The 23,419-nt window shown below is 37.1% G+C and overlaps 1 protein-coding gene across 2 annotated transcripts in view; it reads right to left on the reverse strand.

Moving 5' to 3' along the window:
- Positions 1 to 23,419, reverse strand: part of TLK1 (tousled like kinase 1) — a 160,912-nt gene that overhangs the window by 76,641 nt on the left and 60,852 nt on the right. For both annotated transcript variants that reach the window (XM_017538170.2, XM_017538169.2), the window contains exon 3: positions 5,988 to 6,059. In XM_017538170.2, the coding sequence (XP_017393659.1) occupies positions 5,988 to 6,059 (72 nt within the window). The remainder of the gene's footprint in view (positions 1 to 5,987; positions 6,060 to 23,419) is intronic.

Genomic DNA, 23,419 nt, shown 5'->3' on the forward strand with positions numbered 1-23,419 from the left:
TCTAAAACCAACATTTATCTGATTAAACATTTGTCAAGTGCTGTTTGCCCAGGTATGTCTTAGACTGGCAAATTTGTTAATTACTATAAATTATATCTGAAACCTAAATATTTCCAAATACCATTTTTGTTCAAGATTTACCAGGGTAATTTATATAACAAGTTATATACTATCTTAGTTATAGGGAAAGAGTGTAACAGCACAGTAGTTGAGAGCATCACTTTGAAATAAGGCATACTTCGGAATTCAAATTATGGCTCTGTTAAGTTGCATCTGTGTGACTATGGACAATTTTACTCTGAGCACCTGTCTCTAAATTTAGAGATGTAAAACTTATGAAGTTGCAATCTAGTTCCACAGGTAACATGCTAAAAATTTTCTTTTCTCTCCTTCCATTAACAAGTTGGTTCTCAACCAGGGGAGATGGTATTTGGCAATACCTAGAAACATTTTTGGTTGACACACTGGGGATGGGGGTAAAGAGGCTTTAGATATCTAATGTGCGGAGGCAGAGATGCTGCTAAACATCCTACATTGTATAGGACAGGAACCCCATCCCCCAAAATTTATCCAGTGTAAAATGTCAATAATGCTAAGGTTGAGAGAAACCTTGCTTTGACGAATATGTAAGAATCATTTGTAGTCAGTACATAAAGCAACTGCATGGTGAGTTACTTTCATTCTGAGTTTACAGTGAAAATTACCAGAGGTTGTATGAAATGTGATAACATCTCACTGGGTGATTTATGGATTATGTATTTGTGTCCTCTAGGGTTATAAAATTTTGTTTGAAATCCTAAAATGGTAAATACCAAATAGTTGTAACAACATAAATAAAAGCTCTTGAAGGTCCTTAAATTTTTAAAAGTTATAGAGCTGTCCCAAGACCTGAAATTTGCAAACTGCTTTTATAGATAAACTCATCCTAATTGTGTAAGTAATACTGGGAAATGTTAGCAGGTGAAATGAGTATGGTAGAGAAAAAGTAGTAGCCTATGAAGGAGGTGGGTAGACAGTGATGTTACCCACGGTTGAATGAATATTTGTTATTCATTCAACAACTATTTACTAAGCACTTATTATGGAAAAGCACTGTATTGGGTTCCACTTTAAAATTTTGTCTTCATTCTTACAGTAATAGACCATTTTTCTCTTCCAATCTTGTTTCCACCAATCAGCTTAGAAGGTTTCTTTTTAAATTTTTTAAAAAAATCATTGTGGGTCCACAGTAGGTGTATATATTTATTGGGTACATGAGGTATTTTGATACAGGCATGTAATGTGTAATAATCACATCAGGGTAAATGATGTATCCATCACCTTGTTTGTAATACCTTTGTGTTACATGCTCTGTTGTGCTAGCAAACACTAGGTCTTATTTATTCTAACTATTTTTGTACTCACTAACCATTCCCCCTCCCCACCACCACCACTACTCTTCCCATACTCTAGTGATCATCTTTCTACCCTCTATCCCGATGAGTTGCATTGTTTTAATTTTTAGCTCCCACAAATAAGTGAGAACATGTGAAATTTGTCTTTCTGTGCCTGGCTTATTTCACTTAACAAAATGGCCTCCAGTTTCATTCTAGCACTGTGGGAGGCCATGGGGGGTAGACTGATCACCTGAGCTTAAGAGGTCGAGACCAGCCTGGCCAACATAGTGAAACCCCGTTTCTACTAAAATTACAAAAAAAAATTAGCTTAGCGTGGTGGCCGGCACATTTGCACAGTACAGTTTGAGAACCATAGCCTCCAGTGATGACAGTCTGAGTAGCCAAAGTTAGAGAATCCGAAGAAGGCAGAGCCCAAACAGTAAACTTGAAAATACTAGTTAGAAGCCCTCTTACCTCAAGTTTTTCCTCCTAATATTAAACCTTGACGGTTTTAGAGTTTTAAAATGAAGGCAGTATTCCTTAACTACATGATTTTTCTAACTTGGGTTTCATGTCCCTCCAATCCAATCCTCTACATTGCCGTCTGTGGAAGCCTTTTACAACTCTACTTTGTCTTTTGTTTCCCCTGTTTCAATGGCTCTCCACCTGAAGTCCAAATTCCTTACTATGAAATACAAGGGTCTTCAAAACCTGACCGCTGCCTATCTTTCGCCATTCCTGCATATACTCCCTCTACCAGAAGTTTGCAAATCAGTGGAGTCACCAAAGCAGCTGGGTATTTTTTAGAGCTTTTCAGGTGATTTTAAGAGCAGTAGCAGCTGAGAATCACTCTCCTCTCTTGAACCAAACTACTTGTCATACTCCCATGTAAAAGGCAAACACATATCCTAGTCCCTCTGTATGCCTTATTTTCGTACTTTGCCCTGTCTTCTGGGATGAATTCACAGCCTCTCTTAAAAACTCAACTATCATCTCTTCTTTGAAGGAAGAACTCTTTGCTTCCTTTCTCCTACAGGCAAATGGAATTGGTTGTTTCTTGCACTTTGCTTCCATAGTATCTTGTGCTTACATCTGTTATAGTGCAGCCCACACTGTTCATGAACCAGACTGTCTAAATGTTTGTGTATTCTACTAAACACTGATTTCATTTGAAGGCAGGGATTGTATCCTATTCATCTTTATATTTTCTGATTGGGCACAGAGACTAGAAGTTAATAGATATCCAACAGATGTTTACTGAAAATACCCTGAGTTGTTTGGAGCCTGTTGAATGGAACAGGAAAGACGTAAAAGAAAACAAAATCAAAACAATACCTTTCTACCGACCATCCCATTTCATTTAGGAGAGGGAAAACTTTTTCATTCTATTTAATTCCACATTTAGAAACAAAAGTCAGATTCATATATAAAATAAAAGCAAAACTGAAATAAAAATTTCACTTGAAGTAGATCAATCAACAATGACAACTGGATGCCTTCCAGTTTTAAGAGTAAGGGTAGAAGAAAACAAAAGGGTTCTGGATGTCTGATAAGAGTGCTAGGAAGGAGGAAACGAAGTACAGAAAAGGGACTGTATTGAGTTAAAATCATCACAAATCTTAGGAGGGATTCAATAGCAAATGTCCAATTGGTGAACTAAAATGGGGTATGCACATTAATGATATTAAAATACGGATACAAATTCCAAGAATCCAGAGGGAAGTAAGGGCGGTAGGAGACAGCATTTTTTTTTTCAAGTAATAAATCAGCTGGGCATGGTGGCTGACGCCTGTAATCTCAGCACTATGGGAGGCCGAGGCAGGCGGATCACGAGGTCAGGACTTCAACACCAGACTGACCAACATGGTAAAACCCCGTTTCTACTAAAAATACAAAAATTTGCCAGGTGTGGCGGCACACACCTGTAATACCAGCTATTCAGGAGGCTGAGGCAGGAGAATTGCTTGAACCCAGGAGGCAGGGTCTATAGTGAGCTGAGGTCATGCCACTGCACTCTGGCCTGGGTGACAGAGCAACACTCCATCTAAAAAAAAAAAAAAAGTAATAAACCTGCCAGTACTATTTGTTCCCCAAACCAAAAACTACTATTTAAAAAAGTTTAGTAAATCAGGGAATGGATTACCAAAAGAGTAGTGACATCAGAAGACAATGAAATACTACATAAACTTTACTACTAGGAATACTAGGAAAAGAAGAGTATTTCTATCCTGAAACTGTTTATTTTCAACTTTACTTAATGATTTATAAATATTTGTATTTTGATATATATAAAATTTTATCCCAAAGGAATTCATTAATTAAGGTATCTACTATACAGATAAAACCTGCAAATCATTTTCCAGATAAGCAACTTCTTAAATGGAAAGATACACTAAAATAATAACAATAATGGTAATAGTCATTATTTCTTTGAATCTTAAGCACAATGTGTAATCTGTAGTCATTTCTATAATACCGTGCAACCAGACTTAACCATTAATTTGTAAAAATTCAAGACAGAGAATGCAAAACAGCAAAAGCCAAAAGATTTTTTTTTCCCTCTCTTAAGACAGGGTATCACTCTGTCACCCAGGCTGGAGTGCAGTGGCACAATCATGGCTGACTGCAGCTTTGACCTCTTGGGCTTGGGTCTTTCTCCCACCTCAGCCTCTCAAGTAGCTGGGACTACAGGCATGTGGCACCATACCCGGCTAATTTGTGTTTCTTGTAGAGATGGGGCTTTGCCATGTTGCCCAGGCTGGTCTCAAACTCCTGGTCTCAAGCAATCCTGCCTCAGCCTCCCAACATGCTGGGATTACAAGTGCGAGCCAACGTACATGGCCCAAAATATTTTTCAAGATTTTATATTGCTGTCCCAAATGTCAAAACTTCAATACAGATAAAGCTAAGTATATCTAATGATTAACCAAATTGTGTTTCATGGCAAATGCCTCTATGGTCTTTTTAAAAAAAAAAACAAAAAACAAAACATGTTTTAACTAAAAATATAGCCAAAAGTGATCCTTGGGGTCTTTTTTAAAAGGAAGTTGAATTTTCTTATGGACTAACTCCTCTGAAAAAAATCCAAATACTAAATCTATAACTTATATTTGGAACATGGGTACCTATAAAGAACATATAACTGTGGTTAAGTGATCTAACTTTCACCATGTTTTGCTTTTTAAAAAATATCTATCAAGAATATCATATTTAATGAACAGAAAAGATAAATATCTAAAATTATTTTGTTGCGCTTCATAAAACAAATGCCTATGAGACAGGAGGCATGTGAAATTACTAAATATTCCCAATTCTGGGAAAATATCAAGGAATGTTCCAAAGTCCAGAAAATATAAAGTGAGAACATTCTTGATAGTTTTTTAAAAACTTTGACTACAGCTAAAACCTACAATTTTCAAAGACTTAGTATAAGTATGTTAATTTTTTTTTTAAACTAAACTGATAATCTGATGCTACAGGGGCTACTAACGCTTACCTCAAGGGAACCTACTGCAGATAAAGTCCCGTCACTTGCACAGTTCTTTCAGCTGCCTGCCAGTTGTTTCTGTGGAAGGGAAAGCCTGATGAGTGAGAGCCCTATGCCATACTCCTTTGGAGTGTCAGGGTGCCTGCACAGAACTGCACACAACTGTCTATCTAAAGATTCCTAGATGCTTTCAACAACACAGAGCTAAAAAGATGCCACCTTTGAAGTTCCCTTTCCTCTGAACACTGAAACAAAATGCCTAAGAGTTTTGAGTGCTAATGAACTACTGGTATTATTAAGGTGATAGGTCTACACTAACCCAAGTAGAAAAAAAGACAAAAACGGATCAAGTAGAAATAAGATTGACAGGGACAACACACACACACGCACGCACGCACGCGCGTGCGTGCGACAGAACTGTATCATCCAAGGAGAGAAAAGGCTATATCCACCAAGAGTCGAGCTGTAACATCAACAGGTGAATGGTAAAACCCAAAGGACTTCCTGTCTACACATTTTTAAAAGACGTCGTCAAGTATATCATGCTCAAAGTAAATTATACCATGGCTCCAAATGCCTGCTTGTAAAATCCCAGATGTTTTCTTGGTGGGGTCAGTAAGGGGAGAAATTAAGAGAGGAAGGGTTTCTTCAGATTTTTTTAAAGTACGAAAAGTGCAAACCAGCAGCATGATTCCATAAGAAATTCTAAAGAGGGGAAAAATGTGCATATGTATCTCAGAAAGTACACAAATTCTTACTAAGTATCAAACTAAAAGGAAAGAATAAAGGGAAATAATAAAAAACTGGGAAACCCGACATACTTAAAAACCACATTCCTCTCACAGAATTATCAATGGCTAATAATTGTTTCCAGTAAGAACATATATACATCATTCATTTACAAGTTCAGCTACATAATGGGAGAAACTATATCTTCTTTCTAATGCCAAATGCAGTCTTCAATCTGAATGTTGTGCTTCATAAGGCAGGACAAAACATTCCTATAAGAAATTTTAAAAGCATTAACCTTTAGCAAAAGAAGTGAGGAAGAAACGAAAAACTAATTAAAACAGTGATTCCAGCTTTTACTTTAATAGCACCATATTTAAAATGAAATTACTTACCTCTGATTCTTTGTCACTTAAAGATCCCAAGCTTCCAAAACTGTGATTAGAGCTTTCATTATTTGTTGAGGCCTGTTAAAGATTTTTTAAGAAGTAAAAATTAGGAGTAATTTTTTAAAGCAGTGGGAGTAATTTTAAACAAACATATTAAAAGTACATAATCTATATTCATAAATAAAGTATGATTCCTTTAAACAAAGAAGCCAAATCAGGTAAAAATAAGAAATACCAAGTTCTTAACACTATAAATACCTTGGAAAGTTTTATCAAGTCAATAAAGTTCTGCTGTGTTTTAGGAACTGACTTTATTAGCTGATTTTTTAAGATCCCAGTTAAAAAGCAAAGGAATTGGACCATTGCTAGGATAACAAGATCCCTAAAATTATTACCCAATATATTAAAAACTAATGCCGTCTTTGGCTGAAAGTATTATTTGGGCTCTTCAGGTCCCTTCACAATTATCAAATTCCATCATGTCTCATACACACATCTTTGCCTTTCTCTGTATTAACAAGCTGTCCCTGTTTACTATTATTATTATTATTACTATTAGTTTTAACACAATCTCTTCAAGAAAAAATGACCATCCTGACCGCTTTGATTGCTTTAATTGCTTTGCTCAAGTATTTCTCCATTTATTTCCTTGACAATATTTTTGAACTGTAGCAAAGAAAAAAGAACTAACATTCTGTAGGAGGAGGTCTGCTTTGTTTCAAATATGCTTCTATGATACTTATTATCTTGTGGACTTTTTTGTACCATCAGTACATCAGATCAAGGTCTTCCAGAAGGCCGGAACACCTCTTAGGCCAGGAGGCTGACAGGTTATGGCATATATGCCAAAGATGACGCAAGAATTAACATTACATACAGGTAAGCCAGTTGATACCCTCATGTTTCACCTCCATGTATAAGAGTAGTAGCTGCTAATCCTACTATGAATAGGTTGAAAGCTGGACTATAATTATATAATTGAAATGAGATTAATTTCCAAAGTGACAACTCTGAGCCATTGTATACATGTCTAGTACTATGCTGGATACGGTAAAAGCTGCTGTCAACAAAGAATAGGACTTGAACTAATTACAATCCAACTGGTACTTGGAAGAAGTTATAATCTAATTATGGCAAGACTATCAAATCTGAAACAACAACAGCAATTAAGAAGTAATAAATTAGATTCCGGGGCAATAAAGGCAGTGGCAAAGTGTTTGAACATCTGTAAATGCCGACCAAAAAATTTATATAACTAAACAGTAAACCAAAAACCCACAGACAATAACTAGGAGATAAGAATCTCCATGAATCCCCCCTCAAAACAGCAGATGAAAACAAGTCAACAATAACCATAGGTAATGTATGGTATCAGTATGGGATGAAGCAGAAAGAAACAGATGTCTGATAACCAAGAACAAAAGACACCTATAACAGCCAACAAGTTAAGTACAGAAGGTAAGTTAACTTAAGCACAGAAAGGTTTTTGCACCTAAGCGGAAGGAGGTCACGGTGACGGGTTACTCTATGAATCTTTGATCTTTACATAACAGGGTAGTACAATGAGCATAAATTACTGGGTGTGGAATGAAAACTGAGTGCTATATAGGTACAATGACAATAATGGAAAGAGAATATTCAGACAAAGTGGGGAGGGAATACAGCTTAGCAATTTCAGAAACTAAATGCCATAGTTTTGAAGCATATCTAAAACAGCAGCAGAGACAGCCTTGTAAGAAAAGCTATCCTGAACCACACCTCCCATTTAAGTGTCCAGGAAATCCATTTTCACATGAAAGCAGGCGAAAGAAAATTATGTAGGTCATAAAGGTATTATAAGGAAAAAGAAAATAAGATAAAGAATAACATCCAGATAATAAAAGCATACCAGGAACGCACATCCACAAAATAGGTAAAAATTCTAACCTACTATTTTTAAAATGAGCTAAAAGATATTACAAAAATGACTCAAGACATGAAACAACTATATAAATTGGATTTCAAAAAACTCAGAAAAAAGAGAACAGAACTCAAGAAAGCATTAGAAATAGAAGAAAAATCATTTCAGAAATAAAGAGTAAATCTGAATGCACCCAAGAGCAAATATATACAGCAGATAATGCTTTAAGAGAACTAGAAGGCAAAAAAGAGGAACATTTTTGAAATCAAAAGAAATGATAAAAAGGATGTGAGAGTAAGCCACAGCTGATCAATCAACGAAGGTCAATAGACAGATAACAGAAGACCCTCAAAACTACCAAAGACAGAAAATAGTAAAAACAGTAATTCAAGAAAATGTCTCTGATGGCTAAGCACAGTGGCTCATGCCTGTAATCCCAGAACTCTAGGAGGCCAAGGTGGGCAGATTGCCTGAGGTCAGGAGTTCGAGATCAACCTGACCAACATAGTGAAACCCTGTCTCTACTAAAAAGACAAAATTAGCCATGCATGACGGTGCACACCTGTAATTCCCAGGTATTGGAAGGCTGAGGCAGGAGAATCACCTGAATTGGGGGGTGGAGGCTGCAGTGAGCCGAGATCACACCATTGCACTCCAGCCTAGGCAACAAGAACAAAACTCCATCTTGAAAAAAAGAAAAGAAAATGTCTCTGACATTTTCAGTTGTCAGTCTCTTGTTGTCGGCTGTTATTTTTTAAATGTTCAATTAAAAAAACTGAAATTACTGATTGACAGCACCACACACACCTAAGAATAACAACCCAGAAAGCAAACATCAAAGGCAAACACTTTATGCCAGAAGAAAATGGAGTGACATAAGATATTCAAGGAAAGAAAATAAAAGCAAAGTGTTTTATATTCAGTAAAATCGATTTTAAACACATGGAAAGCACACATAAACGGTTACCAAAAATGCAAGCAATTAGGGAACCCTGCTTCCATGAGCCCTTCCTAAAGAATCTACTACAGAACAAGCTTAAGACAACCAAAATGTATGGTTTATCAGCCTAAGAACTGAAGGCAAACAATAATATGACTTAATGTTGAAAAGATTAAATAACAAGAGAGAATATATAATATTTGATGACTAAAGGCATGCAAAGTTAGTAGTACAATGTTTTTAAAACTAGGGGATGGAAAGCATATACAAAACACCTTCTTGGCTGTTTTCAGCACGCACTTTGTTCACTGTGCTAATGTTATTTTGAGACAGCTATGTGGGTGAAATACAGAATAAAGTAAAATAATTAAAGGATATTCAATTCTATTCTCTACTTTATATCTTCAAGAACCATAATTCACAGTATAAAGATGCATATGAAAAAACACCCTTTCCTGAGTTTGAATTGGAAAGATCAATAAAAATTCATTAAATACTATCTTTTCAAACAAACAATAAAAATGTAAGTAGACAGATGGATGAATAAGATTCCACCACCAGTAAAAAGAGAACACCCCATTTTCCACAGATAACTATAAATTCTGGAAAAAACGATTTAAAAAAGCAACTACCTGAAGACATTGGAACAAACCAAAAGTAGGCAGAATCTAAGTACAAGACGACACTTAGACGAAGGGAATAGAGGCTGGGTGCAGTGGCTCACACCTGTAATCCCACCACTTTGGAAAGCCCAGATGGGCAGATTACTTGAGGTCATGAGTTCGAGACCAGCCTGGCCAACATGGCAAAATCCTGTCTCTATTAAAAATACAAAAAATAGCTGGGTGTCATGGTGCATGCCTGTAATCCCAGCTACTGGGGAGTCTGAGGCAGGAGAATCGCTTGAACTCAGAAGACGGAGGTTGCAGTGGGCAAACAATGTGCTGCTGTATTCCAGCCTGGGCAACAGAGCAAGACTCCGTCGAAAAAGGAGATGACAGGACAGGACAGGACAGGACAGGAGGAAGGGATGCGGGAGGGGTAGGGAAATAGAGAGGGGAGGGGAGGAGAGGGGAGTAGGAAAAAAGGAAGAGAAAGAGGAAGAAGAAGAGGAGGAAGAGGAAGAAGAAAGAAGAAAGATCTGGGTGGGAGAGTCCCAAATTCTGCATATTAACTCTGCCTACTTCTCTGGCTGGTCACTGATCTATGCAAGAATGGAGTGGATGATAAGCAACCCAGATCAAACTAAACAGGCATGTCAGTGTTACCCTCTGCAATGAAGGAATGTCAGTGCTGCCCTCTGCAGGGAGCTAGTTTAAATTTTAGTCTAGCCAAGTGAACTACCTGCTAAAACAAAGAAAAACAAAAAATAGTCTCCAAGGTCACTACAATGTGTCATTCACAGTGTGCAGGATACAATAAAAATTTCTAATCATACGAAGAAACAAGAAAAAGTGATCCATACTCAAGAGAAAAGACAATCAATAGATACTAGCCATGAAGTAACACAGATTTGGAATCAGCAGATAAATACCATAAAGCGGCTAACATAAATCAAGGCGACAAAAGATTGGAAATTTCAGCAGAAAAATAAAAACTGTAAGAAGAGCTGAATGTAAATTCAACTGAAAATTTCACTTTCTAAAATAAAAAATGAATGGGCTTAACAGAAGAATGTAAAAAGACAGTACTAAAGATAGGCCAAAAGAAATTACTCAAAGTAAAGAATGGAGAGAAAAATACTGAAAAATAGTGTATGTTGGACATCATGAAGCAGTCTAATATACATATAACTGGAGTCATAAAATGAGAAAAAGCAGCAAAAAATTTTTGAAGAAATGACAGTCAGAAAAATCCCAAAATTTGGCAAAGACATTAATTTATGGACTGAAGAGGTCACTCAATTTCCCCAGCAGGGTAAGTACAAAGAAAACTACACCTAGGCATATCACAGTCAAACTGCTGAAAACCAAGATACAGAAAAAAATCTTGAAAGCAGCTGGAGGAAAGACACATGAGAACAAAAAAGGATAAAAGTAACTGCTGACTTGTCATGATAAATGCTGGAGGCCAAATTTACTCTCTGGAAATAGTAAGCTTGGAAAACTCTGTACTAAGAATGCATAAGGCACAGCTGAAAAAACAGAGAAGGTTAAGCAGAAAGTCTAAAGAGACCCTTAGGCCCCTTTCTTGTTCTCAATTCTAGAAAGCTAGCAGCCAAGCTTTTACTCCACAGGTACGAGACTATAAAAATCTCTCTCTGGGAAATCAGACCACCTGAAGAGCCAAGACATAGATACCAAGAGTCTTAAGTCCCTCAAATAAATGACCTAACTAGATCATCCTACTACAAAACCCATCCATACCTGGGTATGGTGGCTCACACCTATAATCTCAGCACTTTGGGAGGCTAAGGTGAACAGATGGGTTGAGCCCAGGTATTTGAGACCAGCCTGGACAACATGGTGAAACCCTGTCTCTGTGATTAGCCAGGTGTGGTGGCATGCACCAGTAGTCCCAGCTACTGAGGATCACTTGAGCCCAGGAGGCAGAGGCTGCAGTGAGCTGTGATTGTGCCACTGCACTCCAGCCTGGGCAAGTGAGACCCTGTCTCAAAAACACCCCCCCCCCCAAAAAAAACCCATCCATCAGTCAGTAGACCCTGCCTAGTTACACACAGTTTCCAGTAAGTGTTTAAAAGTGCCTAATGCACAGATATGAACAAAGTCCAACATCACCCAAAAAATAACTCAAAAAACTCTTCCAGGACTGGAAAGCATGTTTCTGGATTAGAAAGACATATTTAAAAAAATATCAAGCACAATGGCTTAAAGAAAACCAAGCCAAGATACATCATAATAAATAATTTTAAATTCTAGAGACAAATACAAGCTCCTAAATAAAAGCTTCCAGGGAAGAACAAATAGAGTGTTTACAAAGAATCCAGAATCAGAATGGCATTGGAGGGTTCAAAAGTAACATTGGAAGCTAAAAGACAATGGAACAATGCCTTCAAAATCCTGAGAAAATGACTTCCAACCTAGAATTCTACTCTTAAGATACACTAAAAACAAGGTAGGAGGAGGAAAATAAGCAAGGTCTCAAAAAAATTCACTACCCATGTATCTTTCCTCAAGAAGCAACCAGAGAACCTGCTCCACCAAAACAAAGGAATAAACTAAGAGAAGATATGGGATACAGGAAATAGCTCAAACACAGAACAGACACAAAAGTCTCCCTGATCCCATGATGATCTTGGCTCACTGCAAACTCCACCTCCCAGGCTCAAGTGATTCTGCCTCCGCCTTTCTCAGTAGCTCGGATTACAGACATGCGCCATCATGCCCAACTACTTTTTGTATTTTTGGTAGAGACAAGGTTTTACCATGTTGGCCAAGCTGATCTCGAATTACTGGCCTCATCAGATCTGCCTGCCTCGGCCTCCCAAAGTGTTGGGATTACAAGAGTGAGCCACCACATCTGGCCTGGCTTTTGAAATTATGAACATGAATTGTGCGTCTTTTCCTTCTTGATTTATAGGAATTCTTCCCATATTCGGGGCATGAATCTATGGTTTGTCTTTTCACAACTTGCTGTATCATTTCAACGTAGTTACATTTATCAAATGTTTTTCCTCTTGGCCACTGCCTTTTGGAACCTATTTATGAAATCTCTGTGAATCTAAAGTCATGAAGATAATCTATTCATTTTATTAAAAGTTTATTGCTTTACCTTTCCCATTTAAAACTGCAATTCACCTGAAATTGATTTTTGTATCATGGTAACAGTTCAGAGTCAAGAGTTATTTATCTTCCCATATAGTTGTCCAATTGATAGAGCACATCTATTATAATGAGCAACCACTCCCCACTGCACTGCAATATCACCTTTGTCATAGATCAAATTACTACTTACAGAGGGGTCAACTACTAGACTTTATTCTCTTTCATTGGTCTTTTTTTCTATCCATGTCAATATCACATTGACTTTATTACTAACTTTCTTTTTTATTTTTTCAGAGACAGGGTATTGCTCTGTCACTCAGGCTGGAGTGTAGTGCAGTGGCATGATCATAGTTCACTGCACCATAGAACTCCTAGGCTTACGTGATCATCCTGCTTTAGCCTCTTAAGTAGCTGGGATTACAGGAACGAGCCAACATGCCTGGTTTAATTTTATCAATAAGAATATCAAAAAATATTCTTGATATCTAATAGCATAATTCCCCCAGCTCTGTTACTGTCCTTTAAGGCTGCCAGGACCATTCTTGGTCTTTACATTTTTATATAATTTTGGAATCAGCTTGTTAACTTCTACCCTCCCCCAAATCCTGCTGGGATTTTAACTGGGATTGCACTGAAGCTATAGATCAATTTAGTAAGAAGTGATAGCTTTATAATATTGAGTCTTCCAATTTTTGAACACTGCATCTCATTTATTTAGGCCTTCTTTGATTTCACTGTTTTACAGTTCTCAGTGAAGATGTCTTGAGTATCTTTTGTAAGATTTATTTCAAAGTATTTATATTTTTAATATATTTAATATTATAACATTTATATTAATTTTTTTTGAGACAGAATATCACTCTGACACCAAGTGCCAGGCTGGAGTGCAGTGGTGCAATCTTGGCTCACTGCAAACCCTGCCTCCCGAGTTCAAGCGATTCTCCTGCCTCAGCCTCCCGAGTAGCTGGGACTACAGGCGCATGCCACCACGCCCTGCTAATTTTTGTATTTTGGTAGAGATGGGGTTTCACTATGTTGGCCAGGATGTTCTCAATCTCTGGACCTCATGATCCGCCCACCTCAGCTTCCCAAAGTGCTGGGTTGGCCAGGATGGTCTCAATCTCTGGACCTCATGATCCGCCCACCTCAGCTTCCCAAAGTGCTGGGCTTACAGGCGTGAGCCGCCGTGCCCGGCTTATATTAATATTTGACAACAATTTTTAATATTGTATATGGTATCTTTCTAAAACTTCATTTTCTACTTATTTGTTGTTGATATGCAGAAATATAACTGATTTTAATATATGATTTATAATCAATGACTGTAACTAATTTACTTATTAATTGTAATTATTTGTAGATTCCTTGTGATTTTTCTCTATGTTATTAATCATGTTATAGAGAAAACCTCTTTTTCTTGATATAGGTGCTGCTTACATCACTGTGTTCAGTTTGTGAACATTTATTGAGTATAATATACTTATGATTGTGCATTATTCTAAATACACTAAGGAAGAGACTACTTATTGCCTATGCTATTTAAGTGGTTTTTTGCTACAGAATCATCAAAATCCGAGATTTTCCTAGGTATTCGTTTTCTAAAACCATGTATTTAAAAAGCTTAAATCTCAGTATGAATTATTTGGAGATTAAAACTGGTATTTCCCCATATATAAGCACTCATTTATTCTTAACACTAACTTTTTATATCAGAATTCATCCTCTATCAATAAAAAAAATCTTTCCTAGCTCCACTGTAACTCCACTTTATAAGGCTTTTATTGGTAATTTGCCAAAAGTTTGGTAAAAAGAACAGTATTTAAACAAGCAGATACAATAGTTTACTAAGAAACTATTAAAATTAAAAATTAATTAATGTGACAGTTGCACTAGTCACATTTTAAGTCCCCAGTAGCCACATGTGGCTAGTGGCTACATATTAAGCCGTAGAGATACAAAAGATGGCCATGATATCAGAAACTTCTATCGGACAGTTGTTTTAAGATAGGGTGTCAGCAAACTATGACCCTCTGCCTGGTTTTATACATAAAGTTTTATTGGAACAAAGCCATACTCATTTGATTACTTATGGTATATGTCTGCTTTAGTACTACAACGGCAGAGTTGAGTAGTTTTGATAGAGACCATATGACCTACAGATATTTAAGATATTTCTGTAAAGAAAAAGTTTACCAACCTCTGCTACAGACCCTATGAAAATCACAAAAATCAGTGCTTGAGTTCAAAGCCTGAAAAGAACTTAATAGGTTAAGAGGGAGTATCATATTTCATCAATAGATGCCTCCCAAAAAGATATAATCTAGTATAAACATTCCTTGCATCCCTAAAAAAGCATTTACTGAGTTAAATTTGGGGTTTGAAAGTCAAGTCTTATGATACACAATGCAGTAAACATTTCCCATTTTAGATATTCAACCTCCATTCCAATTTCATGACAGCAACATAGTTTCCTTTTAGAAAACCATCCTGTCCTTGTACTTTTGATAGGACTAGAAATCAACCTGCCCAGCAACTATAGAAATTCTAAGGAAGGTCCTTCTCTCATATATACTCTTTACCCATACCTATAATCAAGAAACAAAGGGAAAAGCACAAATTCAATACTAAATTAATCAACTCTCTTCCCCAGAAGTTTGAATCTCAAAGGAATGATATAAAAAGCATGGGATAGCGGAGGGGATGTCTTTTATTTTTGTTAATCCACTGGAGATCCCACAATCAAAAGGCGGAGCAGTTCCTGCTGCTTAATTACCCAAGGTTTCCCTGGTTCCTGTACAACTCTGGTTTTCCAGGTCTCCAAACCATTCTGTGAACTGCCTGATACTCAGTCAGCAACTTCCCTTCTTTGCTTAAGGTACCTAGAGAAGTGGGGTTTTTTTCTGCCAAAGGAAAAAAAATCCAGTAATTTAAAACAAAATCAAATGTCTTAAAGACTTGTCCATCTACAATATTCACTTTTTAAAGGGCATACTAGATATACTGACTATGACCAGATGTAGGCAAAACTATAAAACAGACTAAATTTTGGTTAACATCCACATTCTTAGCACCACGATTACTGGCTCTCTGCAGTTGTCAATTAGTTCTAAATACTAATCAAAGTGTTCAGATTTTTAGCTTGTAGCTCCCATCTCCCCAAGTATCTCTTTAGTTCACTAATATCCCAAAATATCCATTTGCTGTGCCATTGGATTTAATTAGAATGCTTCTTATTTTAACATATTTTTTGAAATGTGGGTTTAACCTACAAATGTTAAATCCTACTCCCATGGACAAAGTGATGAATATGTCCACCTGGAAGTTACCAAACTATGCTTGCTCTGCTGTGGTAATTACTAGAATAGACTTAAAGCATCTGAGGGCAAGGATTTTGTCCTCTGTCTACAAACCAAGGACACTAAATGGAAGCTTACACATAATGAGTACTTTAAAATAAATGCAATGAAGCAACTAGATGGACACTTTTTTCTTCGTGTGATGTTAACAGGTTAGAAGTTAGGAAAATTTGTAAAATAAACAGATACTGGCTTTATTTTCAGTTCCAAAGAGTTTGCTGGTAGTGGGCAATGCTAAGAGCATAGTATTAAAGCAAGTCCAGAAGGACCAAATGACTCCACATAAACTCTCAGTTCAATTCAAAATTTTCCCCCAGTACTTACAAATATATGCCAGTCTCAAAATTAGCCTCCTAATTGCCTCAGTCTCCAAAGTTTCTGAATCAGGATACACTGTTTTGATTTCTTATAGTTAAAAGCATTTCATTCCTCCAAAATTGAGCATATAACTGCAGAAGGCACAGAGCTAAGTGCTGAAACCACTGAAATATGCCACAGTCCTTTGCTCTAAAGGACTTAGTAGTCCAGTAAGAAACAAATAATTAAAAATGTGTTGGAACAAATTTTGCCTAGGTACACATAAGTGCTGAAGAGGGACACAGGAGATCCACCAGATTTGGATTTGGTACCTCAGATGGAAAAAGGTAATCAGAGAAACATCCTTAAAATGATACCTGATCTGACCTTGACATTCAAATAGTGATGTGTCTGCTGAAAAGAAAGGGCATATGGGCATCTGAAAGTGAACTGTATGTTCAAAGGAAAGATGTGAAAAACCATATCCATTTAGGGAACCACAAATAGTTTGTTATGAGTAAAGTACAATGTGAAGAAAAGATGGAAGGCAGGGCATCAAATTAGGCTACAGTGGTAAGGCAGGAATCAAAAAAACCTTACAATGTCAGGTAATTTGAACTTCAACTTGAAAACTATGTGAAACCATTTTAAAAAAACTTCCAAGCGAGAGTAAGTAATCAGAAAGATGTGCCTTTTAGAAAAATCACTCAAGCTAAGAAGGCGGCAGCTTGAACCCATGTTCCAAACTCACTTGCTCTCCCTCTGGGGAGGATTTAACAGTAAAGTAAACCAGCAGCTGATAGATATCCTTTGTCTTTTTTCTTTTTTTACTGTGGGATGCAGGGTGGAGGTAGAGATGGAAAGATTTGTAAAGAATAACTGGACCATTTTCAAGCATTAGCTGTGTGCAGTGGTGTGCACTTGTAGTCCCAGCTACTTTGGGAGGCTGAGGTGGGAGGATCACTTGGAGAGGAAGAGAAGGAGAATAGAAAGGAAGGGGAGAAAGGGAGGTGGGGAGAGAGGGAGGGAGGGAGGAAGGATACCCGGACCACAAAAAGTGATTCCACTCATATCTGAACAGCTTCTTAATACCACTGTTAACAAGGCTAGGAAAATTAGTAATTTAGACTAGGTAAATAAGATCAGGCCTAACTTTCTGGTCAAATCTATGGTGAAGAATGTCCACAGGGCTATGTAAAGGTAGATCTGACACAGACTTAAGCTGATCACTTCTGCATAATGAGAAGACTCCCCTTACCCAACTGCCCCATGCTGCTCTAGAAGCCACACGATTGTATCCAACACTAAGAGTAAGAGAAAGGAACACCTGGTAAACCTCACCACTAACCAATCTACCATCAGCTTAACCAGAATGAATATTGTGGAAAGAAAATCTTACAGGTAATTTAAGGAGTCTAATTAGCTTGCAAGGGAGAGTCCCAGTCAAATATAGAATAAGGAGCTCAACTGGAGCAGAAATTAAGGTCAGAGCAGAAACAGATCTTTTAAAAGTATATTGTTTGAATTTTAAAGTAGGTATAATTAGAAATAAGAGAGTTGACAGTGAAACGCAATTGCAAAAATTTAAAGTCAGTAAAAAGGGCAGAAACATTGCTAGAAATATAATTAGTAATCTAGAAAATGAAGTAGAATCATCCCCTAACATTGAAATATGAAGAAATTAAAATCATGAGTTTAAAAAAAAGATACAGTGGACATATCTAGAGGATCTACTATGAAAATAACTGGTTTTCAGAAGGGAGGAAACAGATTAAGAAAAAAAATTAAAGAAATATTAAAAAGAAAACTTCCCTGAGCTGAAGAAAAATTAAAAACTAGAAGGCATCAAAAATAGTATCTATAAAAACTGAGATACTGTGAGAAAGCAGAAGAAAGACATTTTCAAACACACAAACTCAAAACATGGCAGCACGTATTTTAAGAATGCTTAAAAGACTGACACTGTAAGGGCAAGCAATACTCTCAAACTAAATTTTCTAAAGAGGGAGAAAAGGGTACCAGATACAGGTTTATGTATGACTGCCATAAAAATTTATTATTAATCACAAATATGTAGAAATTAAACAACATACTCCTAAATAACCAATAGGTCAAAGATTAAATCTCAAGGGAAATTAGAAAAAAAAACTTTGAGATGAATGAAAACAAAAACACTGAATATCAAAATATATGAGATATAGCTAAAACAGTGCTTAGAGGGAAAATTGTAACTGTAAATGCCTATATTTAAAAAGAGATCTCAAATCAATAACCCAACTGTCCACCCAAAAAACACTAAAATAAAAGAAAAGCAAACCAAAACCAAAGCAACCTGGGGAAAAATATGTATCGCGGCAAAAACCATGAAATAGAGAACAGAAAAACAATAGAGAAAAAAAAATCAATAAACCAAAAGTTGAATCTTTGAAAACAAAACTGACAAATCTTTAGCAAGTCCTACCAAGACTAAAAGACGGAAGACGCCAATTACTACAATCGGAAATGAAAGAGCTCATGTTATTACCGACTTACAGAAAGAAGAATTACAAGAGATTATAATTAAAAGTTTTATACCAACAAATCAGGTAACCAAGATGATATGGACAAATTCCTAGAAAGACGCAAGCTACCAAAAATGATTCTAGAAGAAATAAATATCCTCAACAAAACACTAGCAAACCAAATTCAACAGCACATTAACAGGATCATCATACACCAAGATCAAGTAAAACATTCCTGAGATGCAAGGATGGTTCAACATACATAGTCAATAAATAGGATATACCACATTAACAGAATGAAGAATAAAAATCATATGATCATCTCAATAGATATAGAAAATGCATGACTAAATTCAGCATACTTTCATGATTAAAAAAAAACTTTCAACATCCTTTTATGATTGAAAAAACTCTCAATAAACTAGGCGTAAAAGGAATGTACCCAACATAATAAAGGCAAATAAATAAGCTCACAGCTCATTTCATACTCAAGGATGAAGAGCTAACAGCTTTTCCTCTAAAATCAGGAAGAAGTAAGCCCATTCTCACCACTTTTATTCAATATAGTACCGGAAATCCTACCCAGAGCAATTAGGCTAAAGAAAAAGGGGAAAAAAAAAACAACAAACAAACAAACACAAGACATCCAAGTCAGAAAATAAATAAAATTATCTCTATTTGCAGATGACATAATTGTATATATGGATAACCCTGAAGATTCCACCAAGAAATTATTAGAATTAGATAAACTAATTAAGTAAAGTTGCAAGACACAAAAATCAGTTGTGGCCAGGCATGGTGGCTCATGCCTGTAATTTCAGCACTTTGGGAGGCCAAGATGGGAGGACTGCTTGAGGCCAGGAGTTCAAGACCAGCCTGGTCAACACAGCGAGATCCCCATCTCTATAAAAAATAAACTTTTTAAAAAAATCCCACACTAAGGCTGGGCACGGTGGCTCACGCCTGTAAACCCAGCAATTTGGGAGGCTGAGGCACGTGGATCATGAGGTCAGAAGTCCAAGGCCAGCCTGGCCAAGATGGTGAAACCTCATCTCTATTAAAAATACAAAAATTAGCCAGGCATGGTGGCAGGCGCCTGTAATCCCAGCTACTCAGAGGGCTGAGGCAGGAGAATTGCTTGAACCTGGGCAGCAGAGATTGCAGTGAGCTGAGATCACGCCACTGCACTCCTGGCCTGGGCAACAGAGCCAGACTCCGTCTAAAAAAAAAAAAAAAAATCCTACACTAAAAATCAGTTGTATTTCTATACAACTAATGATCTGAAAAAGAATTAAAACACTTCAATGTACAATCCCATATAAAAACAAACAAACAAAAATTTAAGAATAAATTTAACCAGTCAAGGCAAGGTAGCTCATGCCTGTAATCCAAGCACTTTGGGAGGCCAAGGCAGGTGGATCATTTGAGGCCAGGAGTCTGAGACCAGCCTGGCCAACAAAGTGAAACCCCATCTCTACCAAGAAAGACAAAAATTAGCTGGACAAGGTGGCAGGTGCCTACAATCCCAGCTACTCAGGAGACTGAGGGAGAAGAACTACTTGAACCCAGGAAGCAGAGGTTGCAGTGAACCAAGATGATACCACTGCACTCCAGCCTGGGCGACAGAACAAGGCCCTGTCTCAAAAAAGAAAAAAACTAACAAAGGAAGTAAAAGATCCATAAAATAAAAACTATAAAACTATAAGATCTATAAAATAAAAACTATAAGAGAGTACAAATGGAAAGATATCCTGTTCTCATGAACTGAAAGAATTAATATTGTTTAAATGTTCATATCATCCAAAGTGATCTACAGATTCAGTGTAATCCTAATAAAATTCCACTGGCATTTAAAAAACAACCCTAAATTCATGTGTAATTTCAGAACACCCCAAAGAGCCAAAGTAAAACTGAGTAAGAACAAAGCTAGAGGCATCACACTACCTGATTTCAAAATATACAAGGTAATAATAATCAAAATAGCATAGTACTGGCATAAAAATAGACATATAAACCAATGGAACACAATGGCCCAGAAATACATCCAAGCATGTAGGGTCAACTAATCTTTGGCAAAAGTGCCAAGAACACACAATGGGGAAAGGATAGTCTCTTCAATAAATGGCACTGGGAAAACTGGTAATCCACATGCAGAAGTTGGGAACTGGACCCTTAACCCATACCATAGGCGAAAATCAACTCAAAATGAATTGAAGACATAAGACATGACATTTTTTAAATATTAGAAGAAAACACAGGAAAAAAAACTTCTTGACATTGGTCTTGGCAATGATTTTCAAAATGACCCCAAAAGCACAGGCAACAAAAGCAAAAATATACAGATAACATTGTATTAAACTGAAAAGCTTATGCACAAGAAAAGAACGAATCAATGCAGTAAAGAGACACTCTACATAATAGGACAAAATATTTGCAAACCATGTATCTGATAAGAGCTTAATATCCAAAATATTATAACTCAACTCAAGAGCAAGAAAAAAAGCCTAATTTAAAAATAGGCAGCTGGGCACGGTGGCTCATGTCTGTAATCCCAGCACTTTGGGAGGCTGAGGCGGGCGGATCACCTGAGGCTGGGAATTCGAGACCAGTCTGACCAACATGGAGAAACCCCATCTCTACTAAAAATACAAAATTAGCTGGGTGTGGTGGCGCATGCCTGTAATCCCAGCTACTCAGGAGGCTGAGGCAAGAGAATCACTTGAACTTTGGAGGCAGCAGTTGCAATGAGCCTAGATCACACCATTGCACTCCAGCCTGGGCAATAAGAGTGAAATTCTGTCTCCAAAAAAAAAAGGCAAAGGACTTGGATACGCATTTCTCAAAAGACAACATACAAATGGCCAACAGGTATATATAAAAACATGTTCAACATAACTAATCATCAGGGAAACGCAAATTAAAACCACAATGAGATATCACCTCACACCTGTTTGGGTGGCTGCTATTAAAAAGATGGAAGATGAAAGGTAAAGGTTGCCAAGGATGTAGAGAAAAGGGAACTCTTGCACACTACTGGTGGGAACGTACATTGGTATAGCCATTATAGAAAACAGAATGGATGTTCTTCAAAAAACCCCAACAATTCCATCTTTAAAAGGAAATGAAATCAGTATGTCAAAGAGATATCTGCACTCCTGTGTTCATTTCAGCATTATTCACAGTAGCCTACATGTAGAATCAACCTAAGAATCAGGCCAGGTGCAGTGGCTAATGCCTATAATCCCAGCAGTTTGAGAGGCCAAGGAGACAGGCGAATCACTTGAGGTCAAGAGTTTGAGACCAGCCTGGCCAACATGGTGAAATGCCACCTCTACTGAAAATACAAAAATTAGCTGGAAGTGACAGCAGGTGCCTGTAATCCCAGCTACTCAGGAGGCTGAGGCAGGACAATTGCTTAAGCCCAGGAGGTGGAGGCTGCAGTGAGCCAAGATTCAATCACTGCATTTCAGCTTGGGTGGCAGAGCCAAGACAGACAGACAGACAGACAGAAGCAAAGAAATAAAGGAAAGAAAGGAAGGGAAGGAAGGGGAGGAAGGGGAGGAAGGAAGGAAGGGAGGCAGGGAGGAAGGGAGGGAGGGAGTGAAAGGAAGGAAATGGAAAGGAAGTACGGGGAGAGGAGGGGAGGGGAGAGGAGGGGAGGGCAGGAGAGGGAAGAAAGAGAAAAAAGAAAAGAAGCCAATAGAAGCCAGTTAAATACTGCTTGATCTCACATATGGAATCTCATGAAGCAATGAAGCAGAGGGTATGACGGTGGTTGCCAGGAACTAGGTAAGGAAAATGGGGAGATTTTAGTAAAAGGGTACAAAATTTCAGTTATGCTGAATGAGTAAGTTCTGGAGCTCTAATGTATAGTATAGTGATTATAGTTAAATAATATAGTACTGTACACGTGAAATTTGCTAAGCGAATAGATCTTAAATGTTTTCTGCACACAAAAAAAGTAACTATGAGGTGATAAACATGTTAATTATCTTAATAGTGTTAATCATGTCACAATGCGTAAATCAAAACACCACATATACACCTTAAATATATACAATTTCTATTTGTCAATCATACCTCAATAAAGCTAGGGGGAAAGGACAGAAAAAAAATAATCTGACTAGTCCTACACAAGTAAAGAAATAGTAGTAGTATAATTAAAACAAACAAACATATAAAAAACTACCCATGAAGAAAAGCTCAGGCCTATATGGCATCACTGGTTAAATTTTTCCAAATACATAAAGCAGAACTAACACTAATTCTTCACAAACTCTTCCAAAGAACAGAAGGGAGGGAACACTTACCAAGTCATTCTGGAAAAACAATATTACCTGATAGTGAAACCAAGCAAAAACATCACAAGAAAACTACAGATCAATATCCCTTACAAATATGTATGTAAAAATACTCAACAAAATACTATCAAACCAAATCCAGCAACATATAAAAAGGATTATACACATTGAGTGAACAGTATTCATTCCAGGAATGCAAGGTTAGTTAAACATACAACAGCTATATTAACAGAACAACAACAACAACAACAAAAACCCACTGATCATCAACAGACACAGAAAAAATATCTGGCAAAACCCAACACCCTGTTTGTGATTTAAAAGAAAAAAAGAGCTGCTCAGCAATCTGGAAACAGAAGGAAACTTCCTCAACCTGAGAAAGGACATTTATGAAGCACTCACACAGCCTTCCTCTGTA

This window comes from Cebus imitator, unplaced genomic scaffold (assembly GCF_001604975.1).
Source record: "Cebus imitator isolate Cc_AM_T3 unplaced genomic scaffold, Cebus_imitator-1.0 Scaffold110, whole genome shotgun sequence".
Classification (NCBI taxonomy): Eukaryota; Metazoa; Chordata; class Mammalia; order Primates; family Cebidae; genus Cebus; species Cebus imitator.